The following is a 23,437-nucleotide window of genomic DNA, read 5'->3' on the forward strand; positions in this document are numbered from 1 at the left end:
AATTATTTTAAATTTCAACCAATGTTTTGCCAAATCGCTGAAACGAATTAAGGGTATTCTGTAATTTCCGTTCTACACGCGTCTTCCCTTATAAACCCACGGTTGTAGCAGCTTGTCCTGCTCTCTCTAAAAGTCAAATCTTCGTTTTTATATTCTTGGGTGTTTCTGATCTGTTGTTGCTTACTGAGTGTGTGAAGACCGAGTTGTTTTCTGTCCTAGTTTTGCTCCCGAGTCCAATGGAGAGTGGAGGTAGTTCTAGAGGAAGAGGAACCGGTGTTAGTGGTAGTTATCATGGTCGTGGAAGGGGAAGAGGCAGAGGTAGAGATGGCGGTAGGGATCATCATCAGCAGCAGCAGCCGCCGCCTCATCTGACGGGGTTAGGCCGAGGACGAAGTGGGCCCCACTGGAATCGAACTAACCCTCAAGCGAGTCCTCATCAAGTTACGGGACAGGAGGGCGGCGGCGTACGAGGTGGTTACGCTGGTGGCGTTCGCGGAGGTGGCGGCGGAAATGGTGGAAGGTTAGGCTGGGTTGCTCGGTCTCAGTCAGAGAAACCGAGTTATAGTCACGCGACGGAATCAGCGGGCGGCAGAGGCGGTGGAACTGGCGGGGTGCCACAGGGAAGACTGCGGCGGCCAGTTGCTGGTCAGACACCGGAGCCTGAAGTTGACAGAGCGGCATTGCCTTCCAGCTCTACACAGCCTGCACCTGGTATAATTTCTCTTTTTAATTTGACTTTTTGGAGAATGGGTCTAGAGTCCATAGTACTAAATTGTGGTTACGGTTGTGGAGGGTGAATTGTTTTCTAAAAATAACAATGACTTTATGTTGCGGTTTGCGGTGACCTTGAATAACGCTACGAAATACTATGGTCTAGACTTTTCTACTATGTTGACCAAGTTGAATTTTCTAACACTCTTGGCATGATTTTCAGTTTCGATTAATTCTTGAATTTGAGGGTTAATTTTTGTTTAATCTTCGCCATTTTACTTCCTGTACAGTTCCTGCTGTGATTAATATTATAGAACAGTTGGCTTCTACATCATTATCTCCGGGGAATGAGAATAGATACAACCCTATAATGCGACCTGATGAAGGTGGAAAAGCCTCTGTTGCAACTGTTAGGCTTAATGTCAATCATTTTCGTGTTAACTTCAATCCCGAGAGTATCATTAGGCACTATGACGTTGACATCAAGACAGTGGAGCCACCCAGGAATGGCCGCGTTGCCAAACTATCTAAGCTACAACTGTCTACTATCCGGTCGAAGTTGTTCACTGATAACCCTCAATTGCCATTGTTGATGACAGCGTATGACGGTGAAAAGAATATGTTTAGTGCTGTCAGATTACCTGAAGGAGAATTTAAGGTGGAATTGTCTGAGGGTGAAGACTTGAAGCCCGGTGAATATAAATGTTCTATAAAGCTTGTGAATGAGCTCAAACTTTGCAAGTTGCGTGATTACTTGTCGAAGAATGACTCCTCGAATCCCCGTGACATATTACAGGGGATGGATGTAGTTATGAAGGAGAATTCAGTTATGCATATGATTCCTGTTGGCCGAAGCTTCCATCCTACCAAAGAGTCTCCAGAAGATGATCTTGGATATGGCATCACAGCATCTAGAGGAATCCATTATAGCCTCAAGCCCACATTCGAGGGTCTGGCTCTTTGCCTGGATTATTCGATTTTAGCATTTCGCAAGAAAATGTCGGTTCTGGAATTTCTAGCTGAACACATTCCTGATTTTAACGTGAACAATTTTCGAAGATTCAGGCGAGATGTTGATATAGTGTTGAAAAACTTGAAGGTTAATGTAACCCATCGAGTTACCAAACAGAAGTATGTTATAGTTGGGTTGACGCGGGAAGATACTCGCCGTGTTTCATTTCCAGATGCAAATGATATTCGAAAGAATATTAGAATTGTTGATTATTTCAAGGAGAAATACAACAAGAACATTACCCACTTGGACATTCCTTGCCTAGATGTGAGCAGGAACAAGCGAATGAACTATATCCCGATGGAGTTCTGTGTCTTAGCTGAGGGGCAGATTTATCCAAAGGAGTATTTGGATGACAATGCCGCCTTGTTATTGAAGAATATGTCCTTGGCAGAGCCACGTGTAAGACAAAGCAATATCTGTGGTATGGTTCAATCCGAGGATGGACCATGTGGGTATGTATACAAATCAATTGAACCTTTTATTTCTATTCTTGCATCCATTAGATGCTTGTTTTATTTCTTCGTTTCTGACAACAATATTTTTTCCTTTTGATATTGCAATTATTAGTTTCTTTGTTATGATGGTGAATACTAGTAGTTGGCCGATGTTGATATTTTTATTCTCGCGTAAGTGCCTTGATCGATAATTTCTGCTTATGTTCTTGATGTAAGGTTCTTTCTTGGCATGAATGAATTGAGTTTTGGTCTGTTTATGTAGTTGTTTCAAATGGCTGTACATGTACAGGTTTTTCTCAGTTTCATGTTTTAGATGGTTATTTTGTTTGTCCGATTGATACCTGGATTATAGGAAAAGAACATGCTATTGCTGTATGAAACTTTCATGCATCATCTATGCTAGTAACACTACCCTAACAAACTGAATGGCTGCTTATAATATGAATCTTGTTTTTCCGTTTTTTTTTCTGGCAGTGGAAACATCATCCAGAATTTTGGTATTGAAGTCGATATTAATATGACACCTGTGGAAGGACGTGTGATTGAACCTCCGGTTTTGAAGTTGGCTGCTCCTAGAACTGGCAAATTGATGAAGATAACAGTTGACAAACAAAAATGCCAGTGGAACCTGGTTGGAAAAGCTGTTGTGGAAGGAAAATCAATTCAATGCTGGGGTGTAATTGACTTTACCCGTTATGAAGAACGAGCCAGACTGAATTGTCGTACATTCATTCTGAAGCTGATAGATAGGTGCAGGAATCTTGGGATGAGATTGGAGGAACCTCTCTATGAAAAGGCTGGAATGCAAATATTGTCCAATGTTAATGCACTTGGTCAACTGCTTGAAGGAGTTACCAGTCAAGTAGGTAGAGGAAATTTACAGTTTCTACTTTGCGTGATGTCGAGGAAGGATGACGGCTACAAATGTCTCAAGTGGATCTCCGAGACGAAAATCGGTGTGGTGACCCAGTGTTGTCTGTCCTATCATGCTAACAGAGGGCAGGACCAGTACCTTGCTAATCTTGCTCTAAAAATCAATGCCAAGCTCGGGGGCAGCAACGTGGAGCTGAATGACCGGCTTCCCCACTTCCATGGTGAAGGTCATGTTATGTTTGTTGGAGCAGATGTTAATCATCCTGGCGCTCGTGATAAGACTAGCCCATCTATAGCGGCTGTAGTAGCAACAATGAACTGGCCTAAAGCTAATCGTTATGCAGCAAGGGTTCGCCCTCAGCTTAATCGCAAAGAACAGATCCTAGAGTTCGGTAAAATGTGTTTGGAGCTTGTTGAATCTTATGGTCGTCTAAATAATGTCAAACCAGAAAAAATTGTGATCTTCCGTGATGGAGTTAGTGAGGGTCAGTTTGATATGGTTCTTAATGAAGAGTTAATGGATATCAAGAATGCTTTCCAGAAAATAGATTATTTTCCTACAGTCAGTGTTATTGTTGCTCAGAAGCGTCACCAAACTCGTTTCTTCCCAGTGAGAGAAAAGGATGGTGGTCCTAACGGAAATATTTCACCAGGTACGGTAGTTGACACTACAATTGTGCACCCTTTCGAGTTCGACTTCTATCTTTGTAGTCACCACGGAAGCCTCGGTACGAGCAAGCCTACGCACTACCATGTCTTGTGGGATGAGCATGGGTTCTCCTCCGACCAGTTGCAAAAGCTTATTTACGACATGTGCTTTACATTTGCGAGGTGTACAAAACCGGTATCTCTGGTCCCACCTGTGTACTACGCCGACCTCGTTGCTTATAGGGGACGGCTGTACTATCAGGCAATGATAGAAAGAAAGTCTCCTCTAACATCGTCAACCTCATCTTCATCATTGACATCGTCGTCATCAATGTCATCGGCAGCTTTGTTCCAGGACTGGTTTAAGCTGCATGCGGACCTGGAAAACATGATGTTTTTTATTTGAAGAATGGCCGAATTTCATCTGACAACGAAAACGCCTCGAACGCAGGTTTACTCCTTCCCTAAGCTCGGGTTTGTTCGTGAATCTAATGGGTATGAAGGCTTTTCTAGCATTTCCTCTTTTACATTGTTGCTTTATGCATGCGATGAGTTGAGGGAACTGAATGTTTTGTTTGCTTACGTTCTGCTTTTTTTCTCCCCTTTTTTTTAAACTTTGTTGTCAACTCTTTTGTGTTGCATTTTGTGATTTTTATGTTATGTTATTTTGACTCTTTGACTTGCCATGTGCTGAGGTGTGCAATGTTTAGATTTAGGGTAAATTATTTCATGTCATTGAACTGTAGACGTTTGATCGTTCATATAGTTGGACTTTTAACTGCTTCAATTATAGTATTGGATTATTGACGTAGATTTTGAAACAGAATGACGTTGAAGAAAATATCAAGGACCTTAGAAAGAAAAATATAATGTTTAACTACTACACAAACTTAAAATTTTGTTGATGATTTTACTCGAAATATATATATATATATATATATATAGTAAAATTTAGTTGAAATTAATTTAATAGTATAATTTTCTAAATGATAATATCATTTGTCTTTTTAAAAGAAGAAAAGATCATTCATTGTATAAATATATTAATTTTATAAGCGATATTCTTTGATTCTTCCTATTGGCCATGAATGGTCCAATCCGATGTCATTAAGCTGAAATTTTATCGTATCTTCGTCCTCTATGGAAAGGTCAAACATGAAACAAAGCTATAACTATTAAATTGCAAAACATAGCTGTGAATCTTATCAAAGATACTACAGGTAAGAAACTAAAACGGATCAGTTGATCAAGAACTGTCATGATAGGATCTAAAGTTTTGGACTTATTAAGAAATACTCGCTGGTTTTCTTATTATGTTTAGGAACAAAGAATAAAAATGTGATGGACCAAACTTCATAAAACTATATTATCAGTGACCGCGGAAATAATTGGCAGAACCTTTGAGCAAATTTGGTTCAAGTCCAAGCATCAAAGTTTACATCTTGCTAACGAGATGATAAACTCGACAATCATGGAAAACAGAAAACCTTGTTTGTTCGTTAGCCTATTAACATGTATTTGGACACAAACTAAACTAAATGACCTTAGCAGATATTTAAAGGGATGATTGTTATCCCCCAGAGACCCCAGATTCGAGCACAACATTTGTACGAGTGTTTGAACGTTCATTGTAAAATGGTTTAAATTCTTTCGAACATATACTGCATTGCAATCACCCGATTAATAAATTAACATGAATTTGGATTTTAGACTACCATCAAACAATTTGCTACCATCATACATAACAGGTAAAAGAGATGTAAACAAGCAGGAAAGTCAAAGCAAAAAAGGGCATATATCTATTTGGACATGCAGATTGTACTATGGATGTGAAACATAGCATTACCACACTTTTGACCACATGGAAACCAATCTCCAACTTAATAAACGGGTTGACACCAAAGCCTCTAGACAACATGCATGTACAGCTCGGAATGAATAGAAGTGTAGTAAAGATTAAAGGAAAGATAAAACTCTGATTGCAGAGACAGAGAGCATTACAGGAGCTATTTAGAAGATACAGGCGGGAATCGAAACCATCGCCTACGAGCAACAAGATCCACTTCCAGCCCGTTCTGCAGGTCTATCCATGAGACCATTCCAGCAGGATTCTGTGCTGGCTGCTCCCGGGGTAATCTTTTAGCTGCATGAAATAAAAAACAGGTCAATTGCCACTTCATACAAGTGGTACAGCGAGATTTTCGGAAACGTTAGGGGTAATTTTATCATTATGCCGACAACATATAAAGCACCTATTTCATAGAAAATTTCATCGACATTGGATGCTGTCTTTGCATAAGTTTCCATGAGGAAAAATCCATTCTCCTGCGCATAAGTTTGTGCCTCCTGAATCACCAAAGAGAATAAAAAGTCAAATAGGGATTTGAATGAAGGTTTAAGTCAAAAACAAAACTGGACTGCAAATCTATTTGACCAATTGACCTTTTACCATCTCAAAGATAGTTGTTTTGAGATGCCAAAAAATTTAAAGTAGACAAACCTGAAATGCTCATAATTAATGATTACAAGTCATAATAAGAAGTGACGTGAACAAGAAAACCGATAACTTGCCTCTGGTTCCACCTTCCTTGCATCTAGTAAATCAGCTTTGTTCCCAGCAAGTGCCATTACCATGTTAGGATTGCCTTCACATGAAAAGGAAAAGAACAAAAAACATAAACCTGGAATTCAATCACTCAAGAGTCCTTAACATTAAACATTTCATAAGGACAAAAACAGGATATATTGACAACCAAGAAGGATGTTGTCAAGGAATAGAAAAGGAAGAATACTACCTTGGGCTTGAAGTTCCTGGACCCATTTTTTGGCTCTCTCAAATGATGCCTACAAAATAAGAAAGAATGCTATTACCAGATGTGAATTTACTGTATTTCATTTCAAACTGAAACAAAAGTTCACCAAGTTTTTAAAATCCTAGCCAATGTAAACTGTAATAGTGAATAGAATAATGCACTAAAAATGCCTCAAGTATAAACCCCTTTCACTCCCCACCCCCGTTCCTTAAGAGGGGAAGAACAAGCAACTTTACATACAAAAGGGAAAAATTATCAAACAAAATAATTAAAGAGGAAAGAAGAGAGAAAGAAATCTAAAGAAAATCTTAGCTTTCCTTCAACTAACAACCATCAGACTTGAGATTCCTTTTAAACAAATCGTAACATGTAGTAAACATGATTTTGGGGAAGATACCAACAATAGTGATCAAGGCATAAACCAGACAAAAATAACATAATGTTGCGAAAATCACAATATAAGATTCATAGAAAGCTTGTCCTCATACCAGTAATGTTTAGGTCCAGTCTCGTTAGCACTTTTCACATTCTTTTGATAAAAAGTGAAAACCAATAAATGCAAAAAGAATATAAAAACAGAGGCAAATAGCAAAAAGCAAAACCACCCAGAAAAAATAGAACCTTTGGAAATCGAACAGAGTATGACCTAGATTCCATGACCCCAAAATTTTAATACTTCATCTCACAATGTTGTCTTTTTTATTTACTTGTAATGGATATGCCTTACTCCGGTCGTCAATGGTTTGTGTCACCTTACTATATAAAGGACTCATTAGTCATGCTTTTCAAGCAACCCTAACTTCTTCTTCACCCTTTGCTAGAAATAGTTTTAAGAGCAAAACAGGCAATTGCTTGTCAATCAATTAAAACTATTTAAATCTGCACAACAAAGAAGGTTAAGCTCTCTTAGATTACCAACAATACTTCTTGTCGAGCTAGCCTCAAGAAACGGAGGGTAGGGTTGGCAAAAAAGGTCGAGGAGTTGACCAATTTATGTGGCATAGAAGCTTGGCTTCTCATGTACAGCCCGTGGGAACAGGAGCCAATGGCGTAGCCATCGTCTGATGAGGTGAAAAAACTGATCGAAAAGTTTTATCTCGTTCCAGAGCCAAAATACAAAAAGAAAATGATGAATATGGAGACGTACATGATAGAAAAGCTTTCCCAGGTGCAAGATCACCTTATGAAGCTTAACAGTAAGAACAAAGAAATAAAGGTGGGGCAATTAATGCTTCAAATGCATCAGGCAAACATCATGGATGAAATTAACTTAAATGAATTGGATGCATTGATTTGGTTCGGAGAAGAAAGGAGGACAAACATAAGGAAATATATTAAATATTATAAATAAGTTACCTACTCACTGAGCCCTCTGAGAAAGATGTTCTTTTCCAGCCACTACCACCCCAAGGACTTACTAGTAGTATAGATTCTGAAATTTTTGTGCCACTGTAGGCGTTAGAGACAATGAGAGAAAAGCGATCGAATATTTTTCCTGGGACGATTGGTTCCACAAAATTATAAACACCAATAAGTTCAGAGGTAGAGCTACCAGCAGCAGGCTTTTTTTGGCCCAATAAGGATAACGGGCTTTTTATTTAGCCCATTAGGGCATCTCGGTTTATATTTTGAGATCAACGGCATTTTTTACAGTGTTCATTGAACTCATCACGTCAAGGTGACAAGTTTCAATAAAAAATATTTTTTATTCAAACTCATCACCTCGAGATGACGAGTTCTAATAAAATATAATTTTTTTATTAAAATTTATCATATCGAGATAAAAAGTTAAAATAAAAAAATATTTTTTATTGAAACTCATCATCTCGACGTGACGAGTTTCATGTCACTGTAGAAAACACCATAGATCCCAAAATAAATTTTTACTTGCCCTGGCTAAATAAAAAACCTATATACGATACTGGACCAATTTTGCCAGCAGCTGCGTACAAAGTGATATGGGCTTAACTCATTATAACCCATATGATGCGTCTGGCAGCTCAAGTTTTGCACCTCATTTCGACTATCATGCACTTCTTATGGTGGCAACTCGAGCGTTTTCGCTGTTGACTTGGGCTGCTAGGATCTCAAATTGGTGGTAACTCAAATGCTGCTACCGAACAGGTGTCACCAAGGCATCTTTTTAGTAGCGACCCATCAACTGCAGTCGTAAAAGAGGTACCACCAAGACTTTCTTTTGATGATGAATCCTCAAGTGTTGTTACAAAATGTGTCATCAAGACGTCTTCTTGGTAACAACTCCTCAAGTGTTGTTGCAGAATTGGTGTCGTCAAGACAATATTTTGGTGGTAGCTCCTCAAGTGTTGCGACTACTACCTTGGGGCTACCCATGTCTGAAACTTTCAGCACTCTTACGACGTGTGTTGATCTGGCTGAAGGTGACTATTTTGGTCTTTTCGAGGGTCATGATTTCAGGCTGAGATATTTTATGTTAAGATCAGTGGGATACATTTCTCCTGCAATGGAGGTGAATCTCTTTGGATTTTATGATAATGAAAGCGGCATCAATAGAAGCACATCCAATAGTGATGTCATGACCAGTGATGATGAAGTAAGATCATATGACGACCGAATCTAATCCGCAAATTTTTTCTCTGGAATTCGATTTCTTTGCTACAACAACTTCTTTTTATTTATATTATGATTCAAAAAATATAATGTTCTTGTCCTCAATTATTTGTTTGAAAAACACATGGATATCATCATTGAGACTAAATATATATTTGAAAGAATAAAAAATTATTTATACATCTTAACAAACAAGAAATTGTCCATATTAATTTTGGCAACATCATACTAATTTGTTCGTTTCTAGTTGGAGACAACTAAAGAGATAAATTTCGTTTTAAAAATGATGTTGAGAGACAAGATTAATATTAAATATTAACTATATAGTTGTTCGTTTGGAAAATAAATAAAAAATTGATATTTTATGCATTATTATTTTGGTTCATTTAATATATGTGACTTAAAATTTTTAATCTCACTAATTATGCTTAAAGATCATTTATTTATAAATTCTCTACTAATTTTTTATGGGTTTTCTTAGAAAATGTATTACAACCTTTGATATAGAAACCCAACGAACTCCAAATTTGTTTTCATTATTTAGAAACAAAGATATTTATTTATTTTTGAAACTGATGTATGTCGATCTAAAAAAATTGACATATTTATTTCTCTTTTTTAAGTGCATATTTATATCATTTAACACGTGATCTATAATAATGTTTATTGTAAATGAAACATGCATTTGATCATATTATTGAGATATTATTTTTTTAAGGAACTACTTATAAAAATAATATTGTAATTAAATTTTAATTACTAAGTATACTTGTCTTCTTTAGATACAATAAAATTTTATCTCTATGCAACATGAATATATTTCTTTCTTTTAATTTTATACGTGATTAAACAAATAAATCTAGTATAGATTTATTACTATAATAGCGTTAAATCTAGTACAAATCTATTACTATAATAGTGGTGAATTACTTGCCATAATAAGCAATAAATTGAATTATCCAACCAACCAAAAATTATTTATTTTTTTTACCTAAATTTGTGTCATCTTACTCACTATATAAAGGATCCATTGGTCATTCTTTTAGAGCAACCTAACCTCTCCTTCACCATTTTCTAGAAATAGTTTTAAGAGCAAGAGACTTTTGTTTGCCAATCAATTTAAAATATTTAAGTCTACAAAGCTATAGAAATGACAAGACAAAAGGTTAATCTCACTTGGATTGTCAACAATACTTCTCGTCGAGCTAGCCTCAAGAAACGAAGACTGGGTTTAGTTAAAAAGGTTGAAGAGCTAACCACTCTATGTGGAATAGAATCTTGTCTTCTCATGTGCAGCCCCGGGGAACATGAGCCAATGGCGTGGCCATCGCCTGATGATGTGAAACAATTGATAGAAAAGTTCTATCTTATTTCGGAGCACGAACGCATGAAGAAGATGACGAACATGGAGACATATATGACAGAGAAACTTTCCAAGGCGCAAAATCAATTTATGAACCTCAACATGAAGAACAAAGAAGCAGAGGTGGGACAATTCATGTTTCAAATGCATCAAGGCAAGATGGTCGATGAATTTAACCTGAATGAACTAGATGCATTGATTTGGTTTGGGGAAGCAAGAAGAACAAATCTAAGAAAACATAGTCAATATTATAAACAAGTTCCTTACACATCAGCTGGGCCCTCTGAGGGAGACGTTCTTTTGCAGCCACCGCCCCAAGGGTCTGCTCCAATTGTAGATAATGAAATTGGCAGCGTCGGTGCAAGCATGGAAGATAACAAGAGGGAAGCCATCGAGCCTTTATCCTGGGACGATTTGTTCCACGACATTATGAACTCCAATAAGTTCAGAGGTGGAGCTAGCAGCAGCAGCGTACGGGGTGATATGAACTTAACTCATTATAGTTCATATGTTGCGCCTGAAAGCTTAAGTGTTGCACCTCACCTCGAACTTCGAGGTCCTTCATATGGGGGTAGCTTAAGTGTTTCCGCTGCTGACTTGGAGCTGTCAGGACCCTCATTTGTTGGTAGCTCAAGTGCTACTATAAAACAAGTTTCGTCAAGACATCCTTTTGGTAACAACTCAAGTAATGTTGCAGAACAAGTGCCACCAAGATATCCTTTTGGTGGCAGCTCTTCAAGAACTACTGTAGAACAAGTGTCGTCAAGACATCCTTTTGATGGCGACTCCTTAAGTGTTGCTGCAGAACATGTGCTGCCAAAACATTCTTTTGGTGATGTTTCCACAAGTGTTGATGCTACTGGTCTGAGGTCGCCTCTAGTCGAAAATTTTAGCACCTCTATAGCTAATGCAGATCTAGCTAAAAGTGATTACTTTGACCTTTTTGGGGGTCATGATATGGGGCCGGGACATTACCCGTTGGGACCAGTGACAATCAGTTCTCCTGCAACTGAGTTAAATCCTTTTGAAGTTCATGGTGGTGAAAGAAACAATAGTAATAACGCAACATCCAATAATTGTGCCGCAACAAGCAGTGGTGAAATGGGACCATTTGATGATAAAAATTAGCACACCAACTTTTCGCCATGAGATTTGATATCTTTGCTAAAAAAAATTATTTGTTTCATGCTAATTTATCCACATTAATTTGTCAGATTCTTGAATAAAATTTAAATAATTAGTTTCTTTTTGTTTTCATGTCGAGGTCGTCATTTTCTTGTTCTTTTCTTAATTTTTTTTTTGTTAAACTCATTTTTAGTAAAATTATTATTCAATAAAATATTATATTCTCGTCCTTAATTCTTTGTTTAAAAAATATATAGATACAATCATTGAAATTAATAAATATTTAAAAGAATATAAATTTATTTATACATCTTAAAAACAAGAATATTAATTTTGACAACACCATATTAATTTATTCTTTTTTAGTAGGGTACAACTGAACAACTAAATTTCCTTTTAAAAATTTTGTGGAGAAAAATATTAATATTAACTGTAGATGTTCATTCGAAAAAAATATTTTTTAGGATTTTATATATTATTAAATTAATTCCATTTAATATATGTGAATTGAAATTCTTCATCTCACTAATTATGCTTAATGAGCATTTATTTACAAGTTTTCTAATAATTTTACTTTTACTTATTGATTATGTTTATAGGATATTTATTTTAAAAAAATAAAACTTATAAAGAAAATGATAAAATTTTTGTATAAGTGATAGAATTTATGTATAGTTAAGCCGAATGATGGCAATAATATTTTCAGAAGAACATAGATTTATGAAAATCTATTTAATCTTAAAAGTTATTATAATTAATATGATTATTTAATAAATTATAAATAAATTTTTATATATTTTAGTTTTATATAGTATATTTAAAAATCTATTTTAGTGGCATGTGTTATAATTTTAAATAATAAAATGATACTTTCGTTATCTGTAATGAAAACAATAAGTAGGAGATTAATCCAAGGAGAAAAACCTAAATCCAAGTCAAGAAAAAGAAAATAATACATTTAGTCCAATCACTCGCTTTTTACTCATTTTAAAACTACTGTTGATGCTGCTAATAATAATAATAATAATAATAATACTATTATTATTATTATTATTATTATTATTATTATTATTATTATAGTAAAGAAGAAAAAAATCATGTAAATGATTTTCATAAATGATTTTTAAGGAAATATTTTTATTAACTTTATTAATATTACAAGCATCTATTATCATTTTTATTAATAGTATTAAATAACTTTAACAAGGAAACAAATCTAGGATAATTAGCATTATGCAATTCATGATTTTAAGGAAAAATATATATTTTTTTGTTGTCGTCCAGGTCACCACACACCTGACTTTGGTGGGTGAGTCTCTCAGGAGAGATTTCCTGCATACACAAGGACTCGAACTTGAGACATTGCTTTAACAATATCAAGGTGCTTACCACTTGAACCAACCCCTGTTGGTGAAGGAAATATTCTTTAATGATATTATTATTATAAAATTAATTATTTAAATCTATATTACTTAACTTTCCTTATAAATAGCGTCAATTAAAATTTATTACCAAAATTAAGGCGGTCTAATTTGTCGATTAATTACTATACCATTTTAATTAGAGAGATTTAGTTTCAAAATTAAGATTAAATCCTAAATTAATAGCAGAATACTACCATAAAAAAAGTAAATAAATTTATAAACATTACTATAAAAATAATACTTTCTCTAAAAAAAATTCTCTATATATAATTTTTAAAAAGATTTATAATCCTAAACATGCAATACAATAAAAATTCATTTAATCAAAATCGCCCAAAATTTATGAAATGAGTATGGATATCCAAACTTACTTCACAAATACATATTAAATCGATTACTAGCTATATAAAATAAAGAGTTCACTAAAAATCTTACTCGCCAAAAATGAGAATTTTCCTTATTCTTGTCTCCAAACAACTAGGAATCAATAGAATATTGATAGGCTGGATAGAAGAGGATAAAAAAATTATAAGTAGGCTCAAAGAGTACTATTTTTAGACTTCCTTGGGAGTTGACACCAAAAATATATTTTGGTTTTTTTAGAAGACGGTGAAGGGTGATTTGGAGTGCTTAAGGTTGTAAAATATAGAGATTTACTATTTAGGAAGGTATTTATAATTCAGAGAGGTCTAAATAACATTTCTAGATCAAATCCAATTGAAAACCTAGTGTTTATAACATAAATATGAATACTTTAGTCTTGGTATCCAAAAATCGGTTTACGCATTGATACATTGGACCACGTATTAGTACTTGGACCAGAATATTTCAACTTGGGCTTGCAGTTATTATCAATTCAAGGTCAGCGAGCTGAGCATGATGAAGATCAGCTTGGGGTAGGTTATTATCAGGGGTGATCGTGTGATCCTTTTTACACCGGAATCATGATGATTAAACTAAGGGAGCATGATTAAATCTAAATTTGCAAATAGATTTAATATCTTTCTAGTAACTAAAAAAAAAATTAATACGAGATTATATATGCATTTGAAGTATCCATTAATTCTTATACATCAAACTATGTACTTGGATTGAGTTTGGAAAAGAGTGGACAGGCAATTGGAATTAATGAACGTAGGGAAACATTCATGGCTGTTTTACGTTCCTTGCATGTATTTGCCTTAATCTATAGGTTCATCATTGTTACCGTTGGTGCTACAATAAACTGCAAAGTCCTAGATCTGTTACGAAGAAATGTGACCTAAACTATCATAGGAAAAGAGAAGCAATTAGGGTTTGAATGGTTCGTGTAAAAGATTATTATCGAGTAATAAAAATTTTCGGAATTCATGCCTACCTTCCTATAAAAAACAAGTCTTATCAATACGAATTATTTTTTAATAGTATGAGTGATTACAAGATATTATCTATTTTTATTTTTTCTTAACCATTGACAACGTACACACACCTTACAGACGTAGTTGATCGAACTCAATACTTCAATGAAGAACAACACTCTTTTAACCATGTATGCCACTCAATAAATCTCCCTTTAAATTATTTTTTTTATTTTTTATAAATAGATAATTATTTGAGTGAAAATTATTTTTTCATATTAATTTAATATTTAAACAGTGTTACATATATTTAGATAATATTTTAATATTTAATTTATTAATATCGTGTTTGTGATGTTTCAAATGATGTGTAGTGAGATTGAATGTTGTTTAGGAATGAATAAGTTAGGAGTTGATGTCATTAAATTTATTATTTGATCTATAAGATGTTATTTATAATTAAAAAAAGGTTTATATCATAAATAAATATTTAAAGAATATCCTCTTTTTCATTTAAGTACTTAAAATATTTTTTTGGTCAAAATAAGTACCTAAAGTTTTTTTTATCAAAATATGCACATAAAGTATTTTATGTCAAAATAGGTACCTAAAGTATTTTATGTCAAAATAGGTACCTAAATTATTTAAACTTTTTCATTTAAATTCTAAAAAAATTGACATGTGACATTAATTAAAGAATACTTTAGGTACTTAGATAAAAAATTGAATACTTCAGGTACATATTTTGACCAAAAAATACTTTAGGTACCTATTTAAAGATAACTTTAAGTTCTTATTTTGACCAGAAAATATTTTAGGTACTTAAATGAAAAATATAATATACTTTGAGTACTTATTTTTTATATAAGCCTTTAAAAATACTTTTTAACATATGAAATTTATAATCTATAATTTTTGTTAGTATTTACTATTTTTAGATATTTATTATTATTATTATTTACTATTTACTATAATTTATTTGACGAATTATTATAGGTAATAAAAATTAAAAAAATTGAACGCTTTGAACGTTTAACGTACGGTAATTGACAAAAAATATTTTTAAAAGTCAACAAAACACGTAAATAATGTTTTGTTAATAATTTGTGGTGATTATAAAAGAATATTTGTTGATATTTTTTCTTAGTAACGTATATTCGACTTGTAGATAGGGATGTTCAATAGATCAGTTTGGTTAACCGACCGAATCTAATCGAACCAAGCTTTCAAAATTTTCATTAACCGAAATTTTTTTCTCTTTAACCGTTAACCGAAACCAATTTTTTCGAAAATAATTAATTGAACCATACAAAGTTCGCTTAATCGGTCGGTTAACTAAATTAATCGAAATTTTAAATAATATATGTTATATATTAAATACTTAATATTTTTGGCTAATTCGGTCAATTAGTTCGATCGATTAATTGGTTAAAACCGAAATTTAAACACTCCTAAAGCTATATAAAGAATATATTAAATATTTAAAAATTTCGGTTAATTCGGTTAATCAAGTGAATTAATCAATAACAGAACTTTGAAAAAATCATTAATTGTTAACCGATCAAACCTAAAATTAACCGACCGATTTACTCAAAAAAATTTCGATTAGGTCGATTTAATCGGTTAACCAAAATTCTAAACACGCCTACTCGTTGATGTAGCTGCTCAAATCCAATATTTCTAAGGAGAATAAACTTCTTTAACTACTGAAGTTGTTAAATAAGTTCATATGTAAATATAATTTATTTTTTAAAATAGTATTTAATAGATTAATTATATTAACAATATATTAAATCTAAAGTTCTTGTAAAATTTAAATATTATAATGAATACAGTTCTATAAATTTTATGTAAATATTTTTAGTTTAATATAATAACTTTAATTTGTTAAAAACTATAGGGCAAACTACATGTTTAGTACCTAAGCTATAACTTTTATTTTGTTTTAGTACCTAAACTTTCATTTTTTTAAATCATACATAATGTTTACTTTTTGTTTTGTTTTAGTACCTCATCCATTAAAAACTTAACAAGGCATTTTTTATGGTTAAATTACATTATTCATCACTCCACTATCTTCTCACTCCTATTTTGGGCACTAAAGTTTTAAAAATCTCAATTTAACAACTCAAATTTCAAATTGCTCTTGTTTTAATCACTCTATTTTATTTTATTAGTATTTTTGTTACATGACATTTTTATTATTGTTTTATTAATATATAATTAAAATAAAAAATTAAATTTAAAATTATACTCAAACCCAAAAAATTATATCACAAACCCTAAACCACAAACCACTCATCCCACCCTCACAATGTCACTCTTATCGGCCGACCCAACTCGTACCTTCTTTTGTTATTTGCATATATATTAATAAAATAATAATTAAAAGATGTCATGTCATAGAATATATTAATAAAATAAGAGTGCTTTGAAAGTTAAGTGATTAAATTTAAAAAATAAACTTCGATGATCAAAAAATAAGAGTGAGAAGATAGTTGAGTGATAAATGTTATAATTTACCCATAAAAATACTATTTGTTTTTTAACGAGGCACTAAATGAAACAAAAGGTAAACATTAGGTATGATTTTAAAAAATATAAAAGTTTATGTATTAAAACGAAACAAAAATGACAGTTTAGGTATCAATTGTGTAGTTTAATAAACTTTACTTTCATGTAATGTTATATTTTTAATCAAATATTTTAATTTTATATTATTGACATATGAATGAAAGGATATAATATATGATAATGTAAATAATGTAGATAATTTTACGTGCACTTAAAAGATCATCTCAAAATAATAAGTAAACTAAATAGCAGTATTTTGTCAATGGAAGTTCAAATATTAAATCAAAGAAGTAAAGGGATTAAAATTAAAATATACAGAGTGAGGGGATGGAGAAGAGAATCGGACCAAAGATGAGATAGAAGAGATACGTAAGATAGAGATATGGATAGAGAGAGAATCGAAAAGAGGCTAGAATCCAATAAAAGCCATCCAACTCAGCTTTGTCTTTGAGAAAAATCCCATCTTCATCTGTATCTTATCTTCCCTCCCACCACTAGCCCCGAATCTATTACTCTCAAATCCTTCCCATTTCCCTTGTTCATTCCTCTCCATCATCAAACAATTTACAGAACCAGAGAGAGAAACCCCCATTAACAATGTCTCTCACAATCCCCACCAATCTCTCTCTTTTGAAGCCTAAGCTGAACCCCCAGACACCCCCCAAAGTTCCACCATCTTTGGTGGTCTGCTCCTCCTCCGACAAGACTCCACCGCCACTCCAAGCCTTCTCAGCCGCCCTCGCCCTTTCTTGCATCCTTCTCTCGGCTCCCCAGCCGGCCGCCGCCGACATCTCGGGCCTCACGCCATGCAAGGAGTCGAAGCAATTCGCCAAACGCGAGAAGCAGCAGATCAAGAAGCTGGAGTCGTCGTTGAAGCTGTACGCCCCCGACAGCGCTCCGGCTCTGGCCATAAAGGCGACCATCGAGAAGACCAAGAGACGGTTCGACAACTACGGGAAGTACGGGCTGCTGTGTGGCTCCGACGGGTTGCCTCATCTGATAGTGAGCGGCGACCAGAGGCACTGGGGCGAGTTCATAACGCCGGGGGTGTTGTTCTTGTACATCGCTGGATGGATCGGGTGGGTTGGTAGGAGCTACCTCATTGCTATAAGCGATGAAAAGAAGCCGGCCATGAAGGAGATCATAATCGACGTGCCCTTGGCCACCAGTCTTATCTTTAGAGGTTTTATTTGGCCTGTCGCTGCTTATAGAGAGCTCGTCAATGGCGACCTTGTTGTCAAGGACGTTTGATCTCCTCAGGTGACCCTTTTTCTCTTAAAAACTTGCTTACTGTCTTTGCATTCGTCTATGTTGCTTGCCTTAGACAGTTATTGCCTGTGGAAATGTAACAGAGAGACAGGATGCAAGGGTTTGGACTGCATTGTTGGTGGAAAGGAGGAAATTTAATGTAATTCGAAATGAAATCTTATGTAATGCTAATGTTTAAAAAAACATTTGTTAACTGATAGACTTTCTATTTCAAACTTTTGTTAGTTGTTACCCAAATACGAGTGAGTTTCCTAGAGTACCCATACTAAAGTGTGATTTATTTTCTAAAAGTAATTATATTTATATATTATGAATGCGATTTACGTTGTACCCAAATATAAGTGGGATTTCTTAAGTATTGTTTTTGTTTAAGGTTTTGAATATAAACATTTATCACGTAGAATGTAGGTTGTAAATAAATATAGAGAATATATTATATTATAATTATTCTAAATTATTTAAAAAAACTAATTTAATATTCATATTCTCTTTTAGTTAATGAAATTTAACAATTTATATCAATCTTTTAATTATGAATAATTGAAGAGTTGAATCTAGCATTTATATTTTTATGTTATAATTATCACTACGATTTCCACTTATTTATACTATCATTAAAGAATTAGTTGAAGTTTTAACTGTATTTCTCTCCATGGACGAACCAAGGGGTACCGTTCGTATATGGGTAAGGATGAGTCTATAATGAGTGGCATTCATTGAAATGCATCGCTAAAGACATACATCCACAATAAGTGATATTCATTGAAATGCATCGTAACTAACATGCATTGAAATGCACAACTAATATAAAATAGGATAAAACTCATAAATAGTCACAAATTTTTTTTAAATTGATTTTATCAATCATTGAATTTTTAAAAGTTACAAAATAGACATTAAACTTTGAACTTTGTTAAAAATAACAATTGTTAAATGTTATTAAGGGGTGAATGACATACTAAATTAATAAAAAAAATATCTTATTTAGCCCCTTGAATTATAACTAAAATTTCACTTTAATATTTATAATATAAAATTAATGATGATATTTATTTTATCAATATCTATTTTATTTTCAATTCAACGAACCAAATAAGAATTATTTCAATTAAAATCAAGAGCAAAATTACATTTAGTTATAATTGAAGGGTCAAATGACATATTTCTTAATGGTATTGTGCCCATTTTATAACAAAAATTAAAATTTAATATTCATTATGTAACTTTTAAAAGTTAAATGTTCAAAAGGGTAATTTTGACATAGTTTAATGACCATTTCTAAATTTTACCGTATAAAATTAGCGGTGAATTGCAATGAATGACATGCATTCTAGAATTTTCCATGGGGTGATTATTCCTTGAAATTAATCTTCTTAAAAATTAAATAAAATATAGGGTAAAGTATACAAATGGTCTTCCGACTATCAGGTGGTACTTTATTAAATCCCTTGACTATTAAAAGTTACAAAATGATATTTGACTATCTAATGTTGCTTTGTTGAGTCTATCGACTATTAAAAGTTACAAAATAGTCACCTGAGTATTCATTGTGTTCCAAACTCATCATTTTTCATTAAAAGTTTATACATTCTAAGCTGAATGTTAACCTATTGACTGTGATATGATAAAATTGATCCTAAAATCTCAAACAATTACTCCCTCCATCCCATTAAAATTTCCCCTTATTGACTTTTTAAAAGTAAAAAATTTTAAACTTTAATCACAATTATTTTAAACATTTAAATTTTTTTTATAAAAATATATATTTTAAAACTACTTGATTGAATTTTTTAAAATATAATTTTTCATATTTTTATCAATAATAAATTTTAAATAATAAAGAGTCAAAGTTCAAAAAAATTGACAAAAGAAAAGTCAATAATGAACATTTTAAATGGGACGAAGGTAGATCATATTTCAGTCATCATGTTAACGTTCAGCTCAAACGACCGTCAATTTTTTAACGAAAAATGATGAATTTAGAGCATAATGAATAATCAGGTGACCAGTTTGTAACTTTAATAGTCGATGGACTCAACAAAGCAACACTCCATAGTCAAAGGACCATTTTGTAACTTTTAATAGTCAAGGGACTTAATAAAATAATATCTTATAGTTGGGATACCATTTGTATACTTTATCCTAAAATATATGGGAAGAAGAAATATTCTATTGTTGAAATCTACCATTATACAGTTTCCTTAAGATAGATTTTATGTCACTCTTTGATATCGAGATCTTTTGATCATTTGTCTCTTATGATACGACAATTAGATGGCCAATGAACAATAGCACAAACTGTTGAGATCATGAATTATTCCTGCCTTTGCCTATCACCGAAAATATAATAGGGATTTTCAATAGAGATTTATCCAAAATAGATATATTTTAATATTCAAATTTAAACAGATAATAATATCTTTTAACTTAAAATATTCAAAAGATATAGATATTTTATACTATTCAAACTTAAACAGATATTATTTTAATTTGAGATTCAAACTGATATAATTATCTTTTAATATTTAAAATTAAATAGATAATAAATGCCTTTTAAATATTCATAAGAATAGTTATCCTACTAATATTCAAATTAAAGAGATAAATATCTTTTAATTTATAATATTTAAAAGCAATATGAATTTAGTTTTAATATTAAATAAATCAATGAAAATTACTCTTTTTTCAACAGGGTATTTATCCCCTGAAATTTTCAAACAAAATATATTTTAGATATTTTATTTGTACTTTCAATTGATTCTATGTTTTGTTCCTTAAAATTTTATAATTTTACTCTCCCAAAAGTTTAAAAATTTGTCCCCTAACATAAAATCATGTATTCATCTTTATGTTTCTTCTAAATCTTTCTTGATCTATCTATCACCTAATCATAACATAATTTTAATCAATATTAAATCTTTTGATTTTTTCAATCATATTTTAATTTTAATTTAATTATTAAGCTATTAATTTATAAATCTTTTAATCACATTAAAAACTAAAAAAATTATGACATTACAATCAATGTAATAAATAAATTAAACACATCCATGAGGAAAAAAATTAAGAAAAACGTATAATATAAATTTTCCACATGAAATAGGAAATGTTTGCTAAAGTTTGGCTCTTTATGTAAAGTCGTAAACCGTCGCCCATATGTCTAATCTCCACTAAATAGGAATATAGTTATAAAGTTTTAAGATGTAATAAACTTATAAAATTTAAAGAGATAAAAATAGATCATAAATAGAATATATAAAGAAAATATAAAAATATATAAAAATTCGAAAACATGACGAGCAAAGTAATCGAAATCGAGTATCCATGACTGCCTGTGCGTTTCAATCGATGAAAAGCAATTTATAAGATCTTCGTATTATCTAATAACATCATGAAGTGTAAAAAGTAATCATAGTTGGGTGTCCAATTACTACCTGTGCGTTTTAATCAATGAAAAACAAATAAACAGTATATTTCTGCGGCAATTTAGTACCAAGAACAGACATGGCCATGTTCTTATTAACTTCTCCATTAAACCAAGTATATTTATTTCAGATTATATATTCTAACCTAAAAAAATCCCATCTAGTTTTACTACTCAAAAAAAATACGAGCATCCATGGATGATTAGTATATAGTTTGCGAAGAGATTCTTCATTATTTGGATGATCCAAGTATTATATATCCCTCAACATTTTCCAGTCACTGTATAGCAGTGATGTAGCCAGGGTATTATAATCAACCACTGGCCCAAGCTCATCCCAGTTTTGATGTCCCAAGTCGAATTCATCTGCATTCGGATTCGAAAAGCTTAAATAGGACGGAAGAACTTGAGTCGTCGTCCCTGCAAACGACTGGTTCCCTCCATGGAAATGATCATTCACAATCTTCATTTCCATCTCCTTGAACTGCACACTATTCTCAGACTCTACACTGCTTGTTCTTGAACTGTTAGCTGTTGTAGTAGTGAAATTAACACTATTTTGTTTGGAAAGATTAGTCTTCTTCTTGTGCCAATCTTGTGCTGCAAGTTTTCTACACGAAGCGTCGCGTTTAAAGATTCTGCAAAGTGTCCAAACTTCCTGCAAATAGTTAAAGAAAACGTGTCTGAATAAGATGAATCTATCTCGGTTAATTAAGAGAGATTAATTCGTATGGATGCTTACAGCTTCTGCCAAGTTGTCCTTCTTGGTATTAGTAGGAACTTGAGTAGGTGGAAGGCGAAATTCATGCATCATCCAATCCGTTTTGGTGCCTTTCCCTGCACTTCCCCTGTAATAAACCAATGATTTCTTGAGGCCTAAGCAATCGTGGAATCTGCCGACGGGATATATCGGCTTGTCGATCCCAGTCGCTTTCCAGAACCCGGACCCTGTAACCCTGTTCGGCCTTATGCTGTTCCTATATTTTCTGCCTCTCCTGCAAAAGAAGTACCATTCCTTCTCCGTAACACTGCTAATTTTGCTGACTTCTGCAACAAGTTTCACAGCAATTAGTTATTGAACATCCATCAATTGAGGAAAAAAGTTTCGAAACTGCGAAATCAAGAAGAAAGAATCGTACTCGGAAGATCCCAGGGATCGAATTTGTAGATATCGACCTGTTTGATCAGGTCGATACTAAAGAGCTTCTTTTCCACTTTCCGTTTAAGATAGAAGCCAACAAGCTCTTCATCAGTGGGATGAAATCGAAATCCCGGAAGCAGAACATCATCATGATCTTCATTGTTAACTGAAGAGATCATCTTCTCCATCACCTCCATTGTGCAGTGTTAGCTTTGCCACTTTGAGATCAATTTAAGAGACTTTATAATGTGTTTTTTTAGTCAAAGTCGTTGTTTTTGACTAGAAATATGAGATCCATTGCTTCACATTTGAAGACTTTATGGGCTGATGCAGATGTTGGTGGTTTGTCTGATATTTTCTACCAAAGAAAAAGACAATTAAAATCTTTCCATTTGAAAAAATAATTTTTTCCCTAAAAAACAGCAACAAGAAAAAGAAAAGTATTTTGAGCAAAAGTTTGACTAAAAGCTTTGGCATTTCACAATGAAAATGGGTTTTTCTTTCTGGTTTCATTACCATTCAATTTCACTATGAACATAATATGTGGATTTATGTCTTACGTACTTTAAATTCGTCCATTCCTATCCTATCGATCTAAAAATTTAAAAATAAGGTCTAAAATTTTAATACACTTTATTTTAATTTCACCTCTCAACGTATTAGACTAATTTTTATA

The 23,437-nt window shown here is 32.8% G+C and overlaps 5 protein-coding genes across 5 annotated transcripts; 3 read left to right on the forward strand and 2 right to left on the reverse strand.

The window, feature by feature from the left end:
• The first annotated feature begins 64 nt into the window (after positions 1–64).
• LOC120201820 (protein argonaute 2-like) lies at positions 65–4,450 on the forward strand. Its single transcript, XM_039202357.1, has 3 exons — positions 65–711; positions 1,002–2,178; positions 2,656–4,450. The coding sequence occupies exons 1-3, from the start codon at positions 237–239 to the stop codon at positions 4,106–4,108; spliced, it is 3,105 nt and encodes a 1,034-aa protein (XP_039058288.1). The 5' UTR covers positions 65–236; the 3' UTR covers positions 4,109–4,450.
• Positions 4,451–5,661: 1,211 nt separating this feature from the next.
• Positions 5,662–7,550, reverse strand: LOC120201821 (ras-related protein RABF2b-like). Its single transcript, XM_039202358.1, has 5 exons — positions 7,431–7,550; positions 6,498–6,546; positions 6,274–6,347; positions 5,955–6,048; positions 5,662–5,845 (listed from the first exon to the last, which is right to left on the reverse strand). Exons 1-5 carry the CDS (start codon positions 7,533–7,535, stop codon positions 5,709–5,711), a joined length of 459 nt encoding a protein of 152 aa, XP_039058289.1. The 5' UTR covers positions 7,536–7,550; the 3' UTR covers positions 5,662–5,708.
• Positions 7,551–10,254: 2,704 nt separating this feature from the next.
• LOC120201929 lies at positions 10,255–11,595 on the forward strand. Its single transcript, XM_039202446.1, has one exon. It carries the CDS (start codon positions 10,255–10,257, stop codon positions 11,593–11,595), a length of 1,341 nt encoding a protein of 446 aa, XP_039058377.1.
• Positions 11,596–17,456: 5,861 nt separating this feature from the next.
• On the forward strand, positions 17,457–18,179 carry LOC120201823 (photosystem I reaction center subunit III, chloroplastic-like). The gene has a single exon (XM_039202359.1). It carries the CDS (start codon positions 17,525–17,527, stop codon positions 18,176–18,178), a length of 654 nt encoding a protein of 217 aa, XP_039058290.1. The 5' UTR covers positions 17,457–17,524; the 3' UTR covers position 18,179.
• A 3,658-nt stretch (positions 18,180–21,837) lies between these two features.
• Positions 21,838–23,023, reverse strand: LOC120201765 (transcription factor JUNGBRUNNEN 1-like). The gene is made up of 3 exons (XM_039202302.1): positions 22,760–23,023; positions 22,363–22,667; positions 21,838–22,278 (listed from the first exon to the last, which is right to left on the reverse strand). The coding sequence occupies exons 1-3, from the start codon at positions 22,956–22,958 to the stop codon at positions 21,874–21,876; spliced, it is 909 nt and encodes a 302-aa protein (XP_039058233.1). The 5' UTR covers positions 22,959–23,023; the 3' UTR covers positions 21,838–21,873.
• Positions 23,024–23,437: the final 414 nt, after the last annotated feature.

Source organism: Hibiscus syriacus, unplaced genomic scaffold (genome assembly GCF_006381635.1).
Source record: "Hibiscus syriacus cultivar Baekdansim isolate YM2019G1 unplaced genomic scaffold, ASM638163v2 tig00008013_pilon, whole genome shotgun sequence".
NCBI lineage: Eukaryota > Viridiplantae > Streptophyta > Magnoliopsida > Malvales > Malvaceae > Hibiscus > Hibiscus syriacus.